General features: G+C 39.1%; 1 protein-coding gene and 1 pseudogene across 1 annotated transcript; both read right to left on the bottom strand.

Moving 5' to 3' along the window:
• Positions 1-10,687, bottom strand: part of LOC142644482 (putative 26S proteasome non-ATPase regulatory subunit 3) — a 46,361-nt pseudogene extending 35,674 nt beyond the window's left edge.
• Positions 10,688-11,986: 1,299 nt separating this feature from the next.
• On the bottom strand, positions 11,987-14,180 carry LOC142643419 (F-box/kelch-repeat protein At3g06240-like). The gene has a single exon (XM_075818038.1). The coding sequence runs from the start codon at positions 13,817-13,819 to the stop codon at positions 12,593-12,595; it is 1,227 nt and encodes a 408-aa protein (XP_075674153.1). The 5' UTR covers positions 13,820-14,180; the 3' UTR covers positions 11,987-12,592.
• Positions 14,181-15,502: the final 1,322 nt, after the last annotated feature.

Here is a 15,502-nt window from a genome sequence, read left to right as displayed (position 1 = left end):
CCTCCTGCATGTATCTCCCAAACTAGGAAATCTCTCACTGACGACCGAGGGATACACAACTTGTTGGCTTTGAACAAGTAATTATCCTGAAAGGTATAATCATCCAAGACGGGACGTGAAGCATTACTTAGGCTAGTGTAGAGCTCCCTAAAATCTAGGCATGACTGATAGGCATCCTTAAATCGTTCAAACCCCGTGACCTTAACACTCATGACTGATAGCAAAGACACTCTTCGACCCAGTGCATCAGCAGCCTTATTCTCAACTCCCGCCCTATGTTTCACCACAAAGTAGTAGCGTTGCAGAAATTCAACCCAACTACCGTGCCTAAAATTTAGCTTCTTTTGGGAATTGAGATAGCGCAAAGCTTCATGATCAGAATAGATAATAAACTCTCGAGACAACAAGTAATGGCACCAATGCCAAAGAGCTCGTACAATGGCATAAAATTCTTTGTCATATGTGGAGTACTTTTGCTTAGCATCATTCAACTTCTCACTGAAATAGGCAATTGGATGGCGCTCTTGACTAAGTACTCCTCCTATGCCAATACTTGAGGCATCACATTCCACTTCAAAAGGCTTGGTGAAATCAGGGAGACGCATGACAGGTGCCTCGGTCATCTTCTGTTTCACCTCCTTGAAGGCCTTAGTAGCAGCCTTTGTCCAAGTAAACTCCCCATGCTTCAAGCAGTCAGTGATGGGGGACGTAATGGTACTAAATCCTTTGATGAATCGGCGATAAAAGGAAGCGAGCCCATGAAAGCTTCGAACCTCATGTATAGTTTTGGGCTCGGGCCAATCCATAATTGCTTGAACTTTCTGGGGGTTGGCAGAAACTCCTTCAGATGACACTATGAAACCTAGGAAGACAACTTTATCTGTAAAGAAAGAGCACTTCTTGAGGTTACCATATAAACTTTCCTTCCTAAGGGTTGTGCAAACTTGAGTTAGGTGGTCTAAGTGTTGCTCCCTAGACTTACTATAAATGAGGATATCATCAAAGTACACAACCAGGAATTTTCCCATAAAAGGCTTGAGCACTTGAGTCATCACTCTCATAAAGGTATTAGGAGCATTGGACAATCCAAAAGGCATAACCATCCACTCATATAAACCATCTTTCGTCTTGAAGGCAGTTTTCCACTCATCACCAGGACGAACCCTAATTTGATGATAGCCACTTTTCAAGTCTATCTTAGAGAAGATCGTTGCTCCAGCCATCATATCTAACATGTCATCCAACCGAGGGATAGGAAAACGATACTTCATAGTGATCTTGTTGATGGCATGACTATCAACACACATCCTCCAAGTCCCATCTTTCTTTGGAGTTAAGAGTGCAGGGACTGCACAAGGGCTCATGCTCTCACGAACAAAACCCTTCCTAAGTAGTTCTTCTACTTGCCTTTGCAGCTCGGCATGTTCTGCAGGGCTCATCCTATAATGGGGCAAGTTAGGTAGGGTCGCTCCGGGCATAAAATCTATGGCGTGTTGGATATCACGCATGAGCAGTAAATGATCGGGGAGATCCTCAGGGAAAACATCCTTAAATTCCTGGAGCACGAACCTCACTTCTTCAGGTTGCTCCTCACAGGTCTCTCCATGAAGTTCCCTAGCAACCAAGACAAACACAATGAAGTTCCCTAGAGGGACATCTAGCTGTGACATGTCCAATCCCATTGCATTTGAAGCATTGGAGGTGAGAGCCTAATCTTGAGGGCTCATTGATCACACATTTTCCCTTGTCCTCTTTTTGTATTGGGATGCTATTGGGGTTGACCTTAGGGGGTAAGGCAAGTTTAGGTTTGCTACCAAAAGGTTGAGGGTTGGGAGGAATGCTTCAAAGCTCAGAACGTCGCCAAAAGATAGATTTGGATGCTAACTTATAATTCCTAGCAAGGTCATAGGCTTCTCTTAAGGTGGTGACTCCTCGGGTGATAATCTCGCCTAGTAGGTTAGCATTTAAACGTTTCTTGAACCTATTGAGTGTGACAACCTCTTCCTCAACTATTCGAATTCGCCTTTGGAATTCCTTGAATTTCTCTATGTATTCGGTTACAGGAGCAGTGCCTTGTCTTAGGCGATCCCATTCCTCAAGGGGGGAGCTCCTATAAGTTAGAGGAAGATAATTCCTCGAGAGGGCGTCCTTCATCTCCATCCAATCAATAATGGGGGGCTCACGTCGTCGCCTAAGGGTTTCCTCAAGGTCCTCCCAGAAAAGACCAGCTCTCCCAATTAACTTCATCCTAGCATACCTCACTTTCCTATTCTCAGCCCAATGGTAATAGTCAAAGAATTTCTCCATTTGACGTAACCAATCAGTGAAAACCCATGGGTCTAGGCAGCCATCAAAGGTGGGTGCTTCTATCCTTTCCTTAGACATCCTATCATTATAATCCCTAGGACCATAGTGATTATAGTGATCATGTTCAAAGTGTGGAGCCCTATTAAAGTGACCATTGTTATTTTGCCCAAGCATGTTATCTCTTTCATGGTTAGTGGTCTCTCTTTGAGATGTTTCAATTTGCTCTACCCTATCCAGCAAATCACGGATACTCTTGGCTAGGTCTCCTATGGTTTGCTCTAAAGAGGGCCTAGATTCGGAAGTGGATTGATGTTCAGGATTTAACATGACGCGACCACTACGTAGATGCATGCAACACAATATTTATGAATGCAGTTGAGATTCCCAAAAATTCAAGTAATCAATTCTCAATGTAAAATTAAAGGTCAAGCAAGAGTGCATGTAGAGACTAGATCGATGAATCAAAGAAAGGAATTGCAGACAAATAGTGACAGTGTTCACAATATTAAGAGAGAGCCCAAATAAAAGTCAAATTCCAATAAGCTCCACAATTAATAAGAATCAGATATTTCAAAGAAATTTTTTTTTTTTTTTTTTTGGAATTTTAGAGTGGGTATTGAAAGAGGACACAAGCAGTAAAATAGCTAATTTGAGCACAAAATAGATAGAATAATGGAGTATGGTGGGATATGTACATAAAAAACATAAAGATAATATTTTTTTAATGAGACAAAATTGAATCCACAAAAAAAAAAAGATAGAGTCAGAATTGTACCCTAGTCAGAGGCTCCACTTATTGCTCTAGGTAGCCAAGGGCTGCTCCTCAAGTAGTGAGTTGACTTGGGCTGAGTGGACTTGTGGAAACAACTTAAGCCCAATACAAGTAATGGGTTGTCACAGCAACAGTTTTTTTTTTTTTTTTGGGTGCAAAATAATAAAGTACACTATTTGACAAAAGAATCTACAGACAAAAGAGCAAAGTGCAACGGCAGGCCTTAAAAAACAAAAACTTAAACTACAGACTAAAGAAAGCCAAGAAACTAAAAAGAACAAAATCTCGAAGGTGAAAAAAAATGGCTCGGCGATGGGCATGCGCTGCTAGTGATCAACGACGGTGGCGGCGCGAAGGTAGGGAAGGGAGCGGCGGCTCGAATCGTGGAGGAGTGGCGACGGCTGTCTCGGATCTTAGCATCGGCGGTGGTCGCCGTCCTCAGCAGCGATGGTCGAGGGTGAAGCGTTGGGTCTCGCGGCGGCTGGTGGCTGGTGGTTGTTGGGCTTCGCGGCAGTGGGTGCTGAGTTTGTGGGTGTTGGCGGCTGGGTCCTTCATGGGTCTCTACTCCTTTTTTTTTTTTTTTTTTGGCTGTGGGTTCTGTGATCAGAGGCAGGCACGGATGGTGGTCACTGGCTTGGGAGGCGCCGCTGGCTTCTCTGTTGGTTTGGGGGTGAGAAACTCATGTGGGGCTTGGGAGAATACATGGATTGCAGGGGCTAGCTTGGGCTTGTTCAAGATCTCATGGGGCAAAAATTTGAAAGGTACTGTCATGGTTGGCTTGCTCTTTTTTGATGGCTTTGCTTTGACGTGGTTGTCTACGGTTGTGTAGAATGGACCGAAAGTCTACTCTGATACCAAGACTGATGTAGGACAACCACAATAGTATAATAGAACAGAAAACTAATAGGATAAACCCTAGGAGTCAGCACCTAAGGGCTGCTTGGAGTCAGCACCAAGCAAACTAGAGTCGGCACCAGTGTAAAAGAAAACAAACATTTTTTTTTATAATTCTCAAAAAGCTGTCTTACAATGATCAGAAAAAGTGTTTAAATAGCTAACAACACAAAACCCTAATTATTAAATGTTCGGGCTTGCTTAATCTCAAGCCCAATAACTAATAGGCTCCATCCATAAGGCCAAAGGTTAGGCCGTCTTCTGTTTGCTCTTCCTCCCATACGTGTGTATAATTGGGAGTCTGTATCTTGTGTCCGCACCAGATACCATATGTTAAAAAAATAAAAATAAAAAATCTCGCCAAGAGAGAGCCAATGCTGTATAACTTTATTCAGTATGTAACAAACAATGTACATAAAAAAACATGAATTAAAAACAAAATGTTAAAAATAAAGTTCATGCTATTGGCGCAACTACAATTGAGTTCCATTAAAAATACTGTGTATTCCAAAGCCATCTTATGCATATTATAAAGTTTGTAGACTGTTCTCATGTATAAATTGCCGATTCAAATCTTAAGGTTGTTAAGATAACTCTATTATTAAGTTTTTAGAATCTTATTCTTCCACGGTAAAATAAGTGAATTGTTTTGGCATCTTTAAATTATTGACGACATGACAAATCTAATCCACCTATTTCAAAAAGAATTTTAAGAACTCTGAATAAACTACCCTACAAGCTCTAAAAGATCTTCAAAATTGTCATCTCTAGCTAAGGATTCCTTGATTAGGGGTGGCAATTCTTATTGGCATGCAAGTTTTAGTCATTTCAAGACTGCAAACAGATTGAGGGCCTGACATATAAACCATTTTCCTAAAGCCAACGGTCTCAAAAACTATTGCAGGATGTCTTTAAAAGTAAGTTGTATTCTCTCAGTGTTGACCATAGTGACATATATCTATACTGTAGATAACTCTAGATGGGAGGATTGTTGGTGATAAAAAGCACAATCACACCTATCAAGGATACAGAACTTGAAAACTAAAATCACGAGGAAGGTGAAAATTCATCTCCACGGGAACTTGAACTAGCCAATCCAGTTTTTTTACCAGGCAAGTAGCTTTCCATCTGGTGAAACAATGAAGGCCAAAATTGTGTCACGTACTACAGTCTTTGATCCTATCCTCTTCCATGTTTTTGTATCCCATGTTACAATGTTTCCACCTTTACCAATGTAGTATAATAATCACAATGGTCAGCTCATGAAATGGTACAGTGTAACACTTATTTCAAAAACTGGGAGGATGGCTTCTAGTCTGATTTTCTCCTGTCACTGCAGTAATATACAGAACCTGATTCATATCATTACTCACAAAGAATCTACAAAAGCAGAAAACTTCATCCTGTATGTAAACAAATCTTATTAGTTCAATCCATATTATAAAAGATTTATCAAATCAAATCAAAGAAAAACATGAAGACTTTTAAAAGATGCACTAGTATTATGCCTGTGTGATTTACTTTATACTTCTACCAGGAATGTAAGCTGTTTGAGTAGGGCTCGTGAGAATACCAAGGCAAGCTTTAAGACGATTGGCCAGCAGCTTAGTAATGCATTTGTAAATAATGTCGCAGCAAGAAATAAGTCTAAACACAGATATGGTGGAATAGTTAGGTACCTTAGGTACAAGAGTGATAATGGTAGCATTTACTTCACCTACGAGCTCAGATGAGGAGAAGAAAGAATGAATATCAGCCAAGACATCACCCTTCACTATATGCCAAGCTTTCTAGAAAAAGTGGGCAGTATATCCATCAGGACCATGGGCTTTGTCACCGTCCATGAAAAACAAAGTGTCTTGAATCTCCCTATCTGTAACTTCCTGTTGCAACTCCATTCTCAGCTGTTCAGGTTGGGTCTTCTGCATAATCTGAGCAAGGTCAGAAATAGAACTAAAGAAGTAGAAGTCCCTAGTAGCTGCTGATAGAAATTCACTTCTAACTCTTTAATCTGCCGAATATCCACCCTTGCCCCAGAAGCATCATAAAGACATTTTAGTTTATTTTTTAGCTGCCTTCACTTTCACCATTCTATGAAAATAGCCACTATTTTGGTCACCCAACCTCAGCCAAGAGACCTGTGATTTCTGCCTGAGAAAAGCTTCCTCTGCACTACTAACAGATTTGTACAAATGAAGAGCATCCCCTGCATTTTGTTCAATTTACAGAGTTCAGAACAACCAGGGTTATTCAGGAGACTTAACTAGACTAAGACAAGTTGAGCTTTAGCAACTTCAAGTCTCACAGAAATTCATCCAAACCTGGTCTGGTTAAAGACCTTTAACTTAACTTTCAAGAGCTTTATTTTCTTGCAGAGGAGAAACATAGGAGTTCCATGAACAACCTAAGACCTCACTTGACTTACAATTTTAAGGAAATGATCATTAGCAATTAAGAACTTAAAAAAATTAAAAGGTTCAGGACTAGCATTCTGCACAGGCAAAAGGGATAAAAAGATGGCAGCATGGCCTGAAATCCCAGGAGGTAAAACTCAACCAGAGTCCAAGGAAAAACAGATAATTAAACGGAATTACTGAGGGCTTTGTCCAACTTCCTAGCCAAAAATGCAGTAGCATCTCTCTTATTATTCCAAGAGAACAGGACACCAATATAAGGATGATCAAATAGTCCTTGAACACCCATCCAATTAGCAAAATTCAGCTTCAAAACCAGGGTTTCCCAATCCCCCAAACCTCTCACTCGAGTCTTTAACTACATTGAAATCCTCCAAAACCACCCAAGGTCTATCTCTGGTCCTCCATTGTAATCCAGAAATGGCTTGCCATGGCTCCTGCCTTTTAAAACCACAGTATGCACCATAAACAAAAGGCACTTCCCATTTTGCTGGATTAGAAAGAAAAACCACCTCCCAATGGATAACTTGATCAGCCTTTAACACCATTAAGACATGGAAAATATTAGCGTTCCAACAAACCCAAATTCTTCCTAATTCATGATTATCATAATTATTGAGGAAACCCCAATTAGGAAATAAGGCCTCTTTTATCTGTAGGCCATTCCTATCTCTAACCTTTGTCTCAACTAAATAAACCAAAGCAGCTCTTTGATCCCTAATTAATTTCTTTATCTCTCTTTGTTTAGAAGGATCATTTAGACCCCACACATTGGAGTATTAACAGGGTTAAGCACAATCTTACCCTTTTCCTTGGCTTTCACAGTTTTTATTGGCTTTAGTTTAGCTCCCTTCTCTATGGCAGCATCCAGAAATTCCAATAGAGTGAACTGGCCTGGTGCCCCTTCCTCACACCCTTCAGCTTTCTTCCCAGCAGCCACTTGAGCTCTAGTGACTCTCCTATTTCCTTGCCTAGGATTGGGGGACACCACAGGTGCAACATTGGGGTCTTTTATTCCAGTATCTAGAGGAACAGGGACAACATCATTCACAGAACCACCCACTCAGAAATGTTAGCTTTATCTTGAAGTGCACTCAAGTCATCTTTCCTGAGGACAGAGACCTGCTCCTGTAGCCCGCCCTCATCATTACCATTCCCAACCTGAAGAGGGCCAAATCTTAGGTGACACAGAAATTCCTCTACCCCCAGCCACAGATATCTTCGGAGAGGAGGGGGGTCCTGTGAACCCGATCCTTATCCTTGGGAACCCAAGTCTTGGAAGGTTTAGAAGGACAGAATTTGGATAAGTGACCAAACACTTTGCAATGCAAACATTTTCAGGCTTCCATGGATACTCAATTCCAACTTCCAAGATCTTTCCACCAGGCAATTCAACAACCAAGGAATCAGGAAGTTCATCATCAAATCCAACTTCCACACAAACTCTAGCATATCCAAGCCTTTGGTGTTGTTCAGTGAGTGCATCAGCATATAATGGCCCTCCCACACCACCTGCTAAATAACTCAAGCACTTGGGGGTCCATAACTCTATAGGCAGTTGCAGAAATTTCACCCAGATAGGAATTTTGCCCAACTTTAGATTACTAAGTTGCAAACCAGGCTGCCATCTTTAAAGAAAGAGAAGTTTGTTGGCCACATACCATAATCTAGCATTACGTACAGCATCCCGATCTTGAACCAAAACAAATTTGAACAAGAAAAGACCCTTCTCAAAAGTGAAAACCTCCACCCCACCAAACAGCTTCCACAAAGTCTAAACAGACCTCTTTACCAGAAAAAGGTAACTGTTTATCAAAAAATTGCCTTACCAAACAGGTAGACCATTGAACAACCTCAATAACTACTTGAGGTGGGAATACAACTACCCTGCCATTTCTCGTGCTTGGAGGGTGATATTCCAGGAGTGTCTCATGCCTATGTCCCAAGAAAGAGATTTCCAATCTTTGGAAACAGAATTAAAATTCCAAACCTCTTGCTTACCAGACTTATATGAAATTTGTTGGTTTGTTTATCTCACATAAAAGCATAATTTATCGAACACTTTTTAAATTTTCAAAAAGGCACAACTTTTTTAGGTAAATTTGAAATGTATCATCTTATAAACTTTAGAATGTGGACATCTCCCGAAGAAAAGATGGATATGCAGGAGGGACTACAATTTTTAAGATTTACTTATAATCAAATTCAATAGAGACTAGGGTAGAGTAGAATCAATATAATTTCACATGATTTTAGAAATTAATCATGAAATTTTACATGTTTAAAAATTATAATCTTTACTTGTGAAAATTTGGCCGTTTTATTTAAAAAATAATTTCTATTAGTACATTATTTGCTTACTTATCTGATTTTATATTTTAATTCAGATCAAAACTCAGCCACAACTTTAAAGCAGCAGTCTGCATTTTTGGATTTAGGTATATATTATTAGAACTTGGATGTCATTGTATCTACATTCTGCACTTAGTCCAACCTACTGACAGCCCTATATTATATGGAAAAACTAAAATGAAAAACTCAAGTACAGGAAACCAAGACTTACATTTGTCAATTCAAAGTATGGTCTCAAAGCCTGCACCATGCCTTTCTGCATAAAAATGGTCCTTTCAGGAACAGGGGCTTTCTGAGCAACTGCAGAAGGGATTCTTTGCATCTGTATACTCCAACTGAATTGTCCTAATCTTTCCTAGGTAGAAACGGTAGTGGAAGAACTGCAAGAGTGAACAGTTGTTTCAGAATGTGCAGCTTATAAGTGAAACAATTTAAATAGAAGCCACAATCACTGCGCCAGCAGTGAGATTCGAAACTAAGAAACCCTTCCATCCCCTCTTCTGAAAAAAGAAAGAAAAATAGTTCCTTCACTATTATCTGTAATTTTTCCAAAGCAATTGGATCCTGTCCATCCATGTTTTGTTTGACATGAACTAAAATTTCTCTAACATATTCCATTTCCCTAAGGGCCTGTTTGGATTGAGGGACAAGGGAGGGGGAGTGGAAGGGAGTAGAGTAGAGTTGGTTGAAAATAAGCTAATTTTGGGCCAACTCTACTCTACTTCCCCTCCTTCCACCTCAATCCAAATGGAACATAAAAGTTTAAAAATCATATATAATTTAAAGCAGACATAGGTAACAATATATTTAGTAAAGACTAGTGATAGGGTTGCCAGGAAGCAAGCATGATGAAGGGAACAAAAGGTTGACAAGATTGCCATTAAAAGAGCATCCGATAAGCTATGTCATGTCATGTTATCATCTCTGGCTTAATTTTTCAACCTTTTGCAACAATTATAACTATCACTGTATTGAACCCTAAAAACTTAATATGAACCTCATTCATATTACCATATTCATTCACTTGAAAACCATGTTGAAAGGCTGAAACATTTGGCATCATTGGATATGGCACACACACTAGCATTAGTTACTTGATTGGAGTGTTGTAGCACATAGAGGAATTATGGGTGTTAATGGGTTGGTAAAAATTGGGCTTCAAGGACTAGCAAAAATGCATGATCCAACTAGATGCACTGCCATATTGATTCCAATCAGTTAGGTTCATCATGATTGGTATCATAGTTAGGTTCATCATCATTGGTATCATAGTTGCTTGATCTAATGAGTCAGCATCAAAGGGAAACATTTGAGGAAATTCTGATTGGATGAAACATCATGGAGATAGGTTGTTTGCTGTTAAATAAGTCCAATGTGAAACTACTAACTAGAATGGTTCTGGTTCTGGCTTGCAAGGAATGCTAGACTTGAGAATTTTTTTTGCTTGAGCTCGGCTTGTTTATGAAACAAGCCTAAAAAGGCTCAAGCTTAGCTTGTTTATAAATAAAAAAAATGAATGAACTTTTTATTGAGTCTAACCCGAGCTGTTTATCAATGGCTCAATTCATTTAGCCCTGTTTTCAATTCCTGTTATTTAACATCAGCATATGCCAGGTGCGTCATCAATTGTGCAAACTGCCAATTTCTTTATTCACTTATTCACTTTTTAAAAATATACCATTCCAAGAATGAATATAGAGAACATAAATCACAAAAGGACCCAAACTCAAAATGCCCCCAAAATTACCTTGGGAAGATATGCAAACAACCGACCATGCAACTCAGATCCTAGGATGAGAGTGAAATTGGGGAGTGCAGTGAGCACAGCTGCGTTCAGCTTCCGCCTCAGCGCCATGGTATAATGAACCACACGCACAATACATCGCACCTCTCAGTTATACGCACTGGTCTAGATGAGAGATGCAATCCCCTCCAGATCTAAACTCATGTACATATGCATAAATGCCAAATCTAAAACATGTATGCTACATAAAGTTGCATTTTTGTTAAATAATAAATTTAAAATGGATTCAATAAAAACTCTTAAGAGTGTGCATCCAAGTACATGGGCAGCCACATAAAGGTGCAGTGCAAAACCTTCTTTTTGTACTTTATGGCTAAGTTCACTGTATCAGAAACACCAAATTCATAAAATCACATCAAAATCTAAACTTCAACACGCAATTCCCAATATATGAGCAAAGCAATCAAATCCCAGGTCCCCAATTTCAGAAAGCAGGTTTCTACTTTGTGGCTAAGTTCCTTGTCTTAGAAACACCAATTTCACAAAACCACTGCAAAATCTAAACTTTAAAACGCAATTACCAATATTTAAACAAAACAAACAAAACCCAGATTGCCAATTCCACAAATTCAACATCAGTCACCAAAATTTAGACTATAATGCAAAAACCCAAAACTAAAAAATAAAAAATTAGGGATATATATAATTATAAACGCTTATAGGAATATATAGCTGCGCGAAGAGGTTGATATTACAGTGAAGAGTAGACAAGAATGCCATTAAAAGATGTCTTCAATAAGCTGTCATGTTATGTTTACTATCTCTGGCTTAATTTTTCAACCTTTTGCAATAATTATAACTATCACTGGACTGAACCCTAAAACATTAATATATAGTTGCAGATATGCAACTTGGCCTCCTGCAGAAATCTGAACCACATCCAATATGTCAGTAACCACAAAGTGTAATGGGCACATAGCTTTGTACTAAAAACAATTAAGAGTTACCTGTTGTTTTGAATGGGCTTCAAACTGAGGTGCCTTTGACCTAAAGCTTCCCTGCTTGACCATATAAGTTGTTCTGAAGGTATTTGTAAAGTTGTAGATTAAGAAGTGGTTCATGCACTATCTGTTATCTCAATCTTTCTCTCACGGGAATGAGATAATGCAATCCCCATGAGATATAGCAAGCTCAATTTTCTTGTAAATGTTTATCTGCCAGTAGAATGAGCTTTTTGTCACTAAAATTGCATTGCAAATGCACTGCAGCCACTAGCAAGATATATCATTCTGATCAAGGAACCAAGCACAAGACCTTTGCTGGGCCTTTGCTCGCCAAATAAGAACTTCCACATCCCATTTTTAACATTCTCATCTTAGGGCTTCTTTTCTTCCCACTTTTTTGTTCCGTTTTTTATTTTATTTTGTTGGAAAGTAGTAAGATCTCTAATCTAATAAAAAATTCTCATCTTAGGGCTTCTTGTCTTTGCTCTCTTTTACTCCGTTTTTATTTTATTTGTTTGGATGTAAGTAAGGTCTTTAATCTAATCTTTTACAAGTTACAACACCATTAGAGAGGCACACAAAAAGCTACAAGTAAAATGTCATATCCTTTCCTGAAATTGCCACAAGAATTATTAAGAGATTCGGTGGCAGGTAGTGTTTAAGGGTTGATTGAACTATTGGAGGATATGACTGACCTCCAAGAATTGAGAGGGAGAAGAGAGACCACGAAACAAAATTGTTGGTTAATTTCTGCATGATCTTATTACAAAGCCAAATACCTATTTGTATGTATACCATCCTAACCAGTAGATTAACTATCTAGCTGATCTAGTAACTCCTTATGCCAGCTGGCACAACCACCTCTAACAACCTACCAATCAGTCACATGCTCCAACAATGGAGCAAATGCTCTAAATTTAATATCTGCTACACTACTAAAATAGCATAATACTGCCCTTATCAACATACACATGTGCCTAAGTAATTGCAACTGGTCTAAGTGGTCTTGAATTAGTTTGTACAAGCAAGTAAGCTTTTATTACACACATAATCTTTATTCTCATCAAGGTCAAGCGAAACAGCCGTGAACCACTAAGATGAGAATTTATTCTAATCTAAGAAAGCTTTTATTCTCATCAAGGTCAAGCGAAACAACCGTGAACCACCTCCGTTCATTGTTGGGCTCAGGATAATGCTCCTTTATAACTAGCAGTTCACCAAGACTGGTGCAACCAAAGAAACGTACAGAGATAACATTTTCAAACTGGACAAAAAAAAGTTTACTCCATGATTCATGTACACCATACTCTCCCATCACCCATATGAAGCATGAATTAGCATGCGACCTCATATAGTCTTTGTATACATCGTTGTTGATGTTGTATAGTAGGAAGTAATCCAATGTAATGAAGCCCAGTTTACCCTTGAACACCATCAGACGATTTTGTTTTGCCATTACACCTTGTGGTAGCAGTTGTTGTTGTTGTCCATCAGGGAGTGCTATCTCTCCAAATTTATCATTATTGACATCAAATGACAAAATCATGTAACGAGATGCGGCTCCACGGACATATCCCAACCAATGCAAAGCTCCACTAACAAATGTGGCAGTCCAATTGTCGACAGGCAAGCCCCAAAAATTATTTGCCAATGAGATTCCAACCCTTCTCCAAGAGTTGGAGCTCAATGTGTAAACCTCAGCCTCAGCCTCAGTCTCTATCACATTGTCCTCGGGTATACTCATTTGAGAGATCTTGACAACCTTGTAGTCATTGGTGTTGGACTGATAAGCAAATCCAGTAGAAAACCATTCATGTTGGTTTGGGGAAAAATCAGGCAACCTCTTAAGTTTTCTAATGCTGGGGTTCCACAAATATATAGCACCAGTAATAAAGGGATAGTATTCACATTTATGTTGAGTGAAACACACCAAGCCATTGCATGAATCGGCTGTGAGGTAACAAGATGAAGGAAAGCCAGAGGGAATTGGGTACTCGGAAATCCTATTAAATGTGGGGTCGTAACCCCCGATAAAGCGTGGGATGGTACTTTTAAAAGTAGTGGTATTGTGAATTTGAGATTCAAAAGGAGTAGAAGCAAAGTTTATGAGATAAGCTAAGTTGTTGTTGTTGTTGTTGTTAAGATTAAGGTGGGTGGAGACGAAACTAGGAGTGGTGATCGAGGAGTCCCAGGTTTTAGAAACACACCTGAATCTTAGGACTGATTTGGCAGGCAGGTTTGCCAAGATGTTGAGTACGATGTCGTGTGGGAGATGTTCCTTCTTTTGTCGGAAGATCCTACGAGGATGAGGAGGTTCCCTTGTTTGAGACATTGTTTAGGATCAGACCCAGAAAGCCAAAGAGGTTGGATTCACCAACAAGCCGAGGCAAATGAACTGAAGATATATAGCAGCAGAAGAACAAGAAGATGCTGCTGCTGGTGCTAGTGCTAGTGCTAGTGCTAGTGCTGAGCGACCAAAGCAGAAATGCTGGTTAAAAATGTGAACTTTTTGCCTGATTTTGTGGGTTTGGTTGAGGAAATCATGGTGGGGTTTACGTGTGTGAGTGAAAGCTAAGGCCTGTAACTATGGCATTTTGGGAGAGACGGACCTGGGCTGTGTGGCTGTGGCTGTGGCTGTGGCTGTGTCTGCGTGTGACGGTAAAGCGAAGAAAAGGAAAGTTATGAAGATGAGGATGAGTGAACGAGTGGATGATAAAAGTTTAAAGATTAAATTTATTTACAAATTTTAAAAGGAAAAAAAAATTTATACGCGCGCGCATATATATATATATATATATATATATATAAATTATTTTACAACTTTTTTTATTATGAGTAATTCTATGGTTCCGCCAAAAAAAGGAGTACGGTACCTACTAATAGGTAACCTGCTACATCAGGTTACTTTTTTCTCACATTTGACGGTTTTGTTTTCACATTGTGCAGTTCTAACATCACATGTGACAGTTCTTTTCTCACATTTGGTGGTTCCCTTACTTTTTTTCCACATTTAATGGTTCCATCCTCACGTTGTGTAGTTCCAACATTACATGTGACAGTTCTTTTCTCACATTTGATAGTTCCCTTACTTTTTTTCTCACATTTAACGGTTCCATCCTTACATTGTGCAGTTCTAACATCACATGTGGCAGTTCTTTTCTCACATTTGGTGATTTCCTTACTTTTTTCTCACATTTGATGGTTTCATCCTCACATTGTGCAGTTTCAACATCACATGTGACAGTTCTTTTCTCACATTTGGTGGTTCCCTTACTTTTTTTTCCTCACATTTGACGATTTTATCCTCACATTATCCGATTCCAACATCACATATGATAGTTCTTTTCTCACATTTGGTGGTTCCCTTATTTTTTTCTTACACTTGATGGTTCCATCCTCACATTATGCAGTTCCAACATCGTATATGACAGTTCTTTTGTCACATTAGATGGTCCCCTTACTTTTTTTCTCATATTTGACGGTTCCATCTGTACATTGTGCAGTTCCAACATCACATGTGATAGTTTTTTCTCAAATTTGGTGGTTCCCTTACTTTTTTCTCACATTTAACGGTTTCATCTTCACATTGTGCAATTCCAACATCACATGTGACAGTTCTTTTCTCACATTTGGTGGTTCCTTTACTTTTTTCTCACATCAGACGATTTCATCCTCACATTGTGCTGTTCCAACATCACGTGTCAGTTCTTTTGTCACATTTAGTGGTTCCCTTATTTTTTTTCTCACATTTGACAGTTCCATCCTCACATTGTGCAGTTCCAACATCATATGTGACCATTTTTTTCTCACATTTGGTGGTTCCCCTTTTTTTTCTCAAATTTGATGGTTCCATCCTTATATTGTGCAATTCCAACATCACATGTGACAGTTCTTTTCTCACATTTGGTGATTCTCTTACTTTTTTCTCATATTTGACAATTCCATCCTCACATTATGTGGTTCCAACATCACATATGACAGTTCTTTTGTCACATTGGGTGGTTCCCTTACTTTT

This window comes from Castanea sativa, chromosome 7 (assembly GCF_040712315.1).
Source record: "Castanea sativa cultivar Marrone di Chiusa Pesio chromosome 7, ASM4071231v1".
Taxonomy (NCBI): domain Eukaryota; kingdom Viridiplantae; phylum Streptophyta; class Magnoliopsida; order Fagales; family Fagaceae; genus Castanea; species Castanea sativa.
Note: the sequence above shows the minus strand (reverse complement) of the source record. Positions and strands in the feature narration are given on the sequence as shown.

Bases quoted from the DNA above. Each gene is read 5' to 3' on its own strand.
- LOC142643419 (XM_075818038.1), bottom strand. From the start codon at position 13,819: ATGTCTCAAACAAGGGAACCTCCTCATCCTCGTAGGATCTTCCGACAA.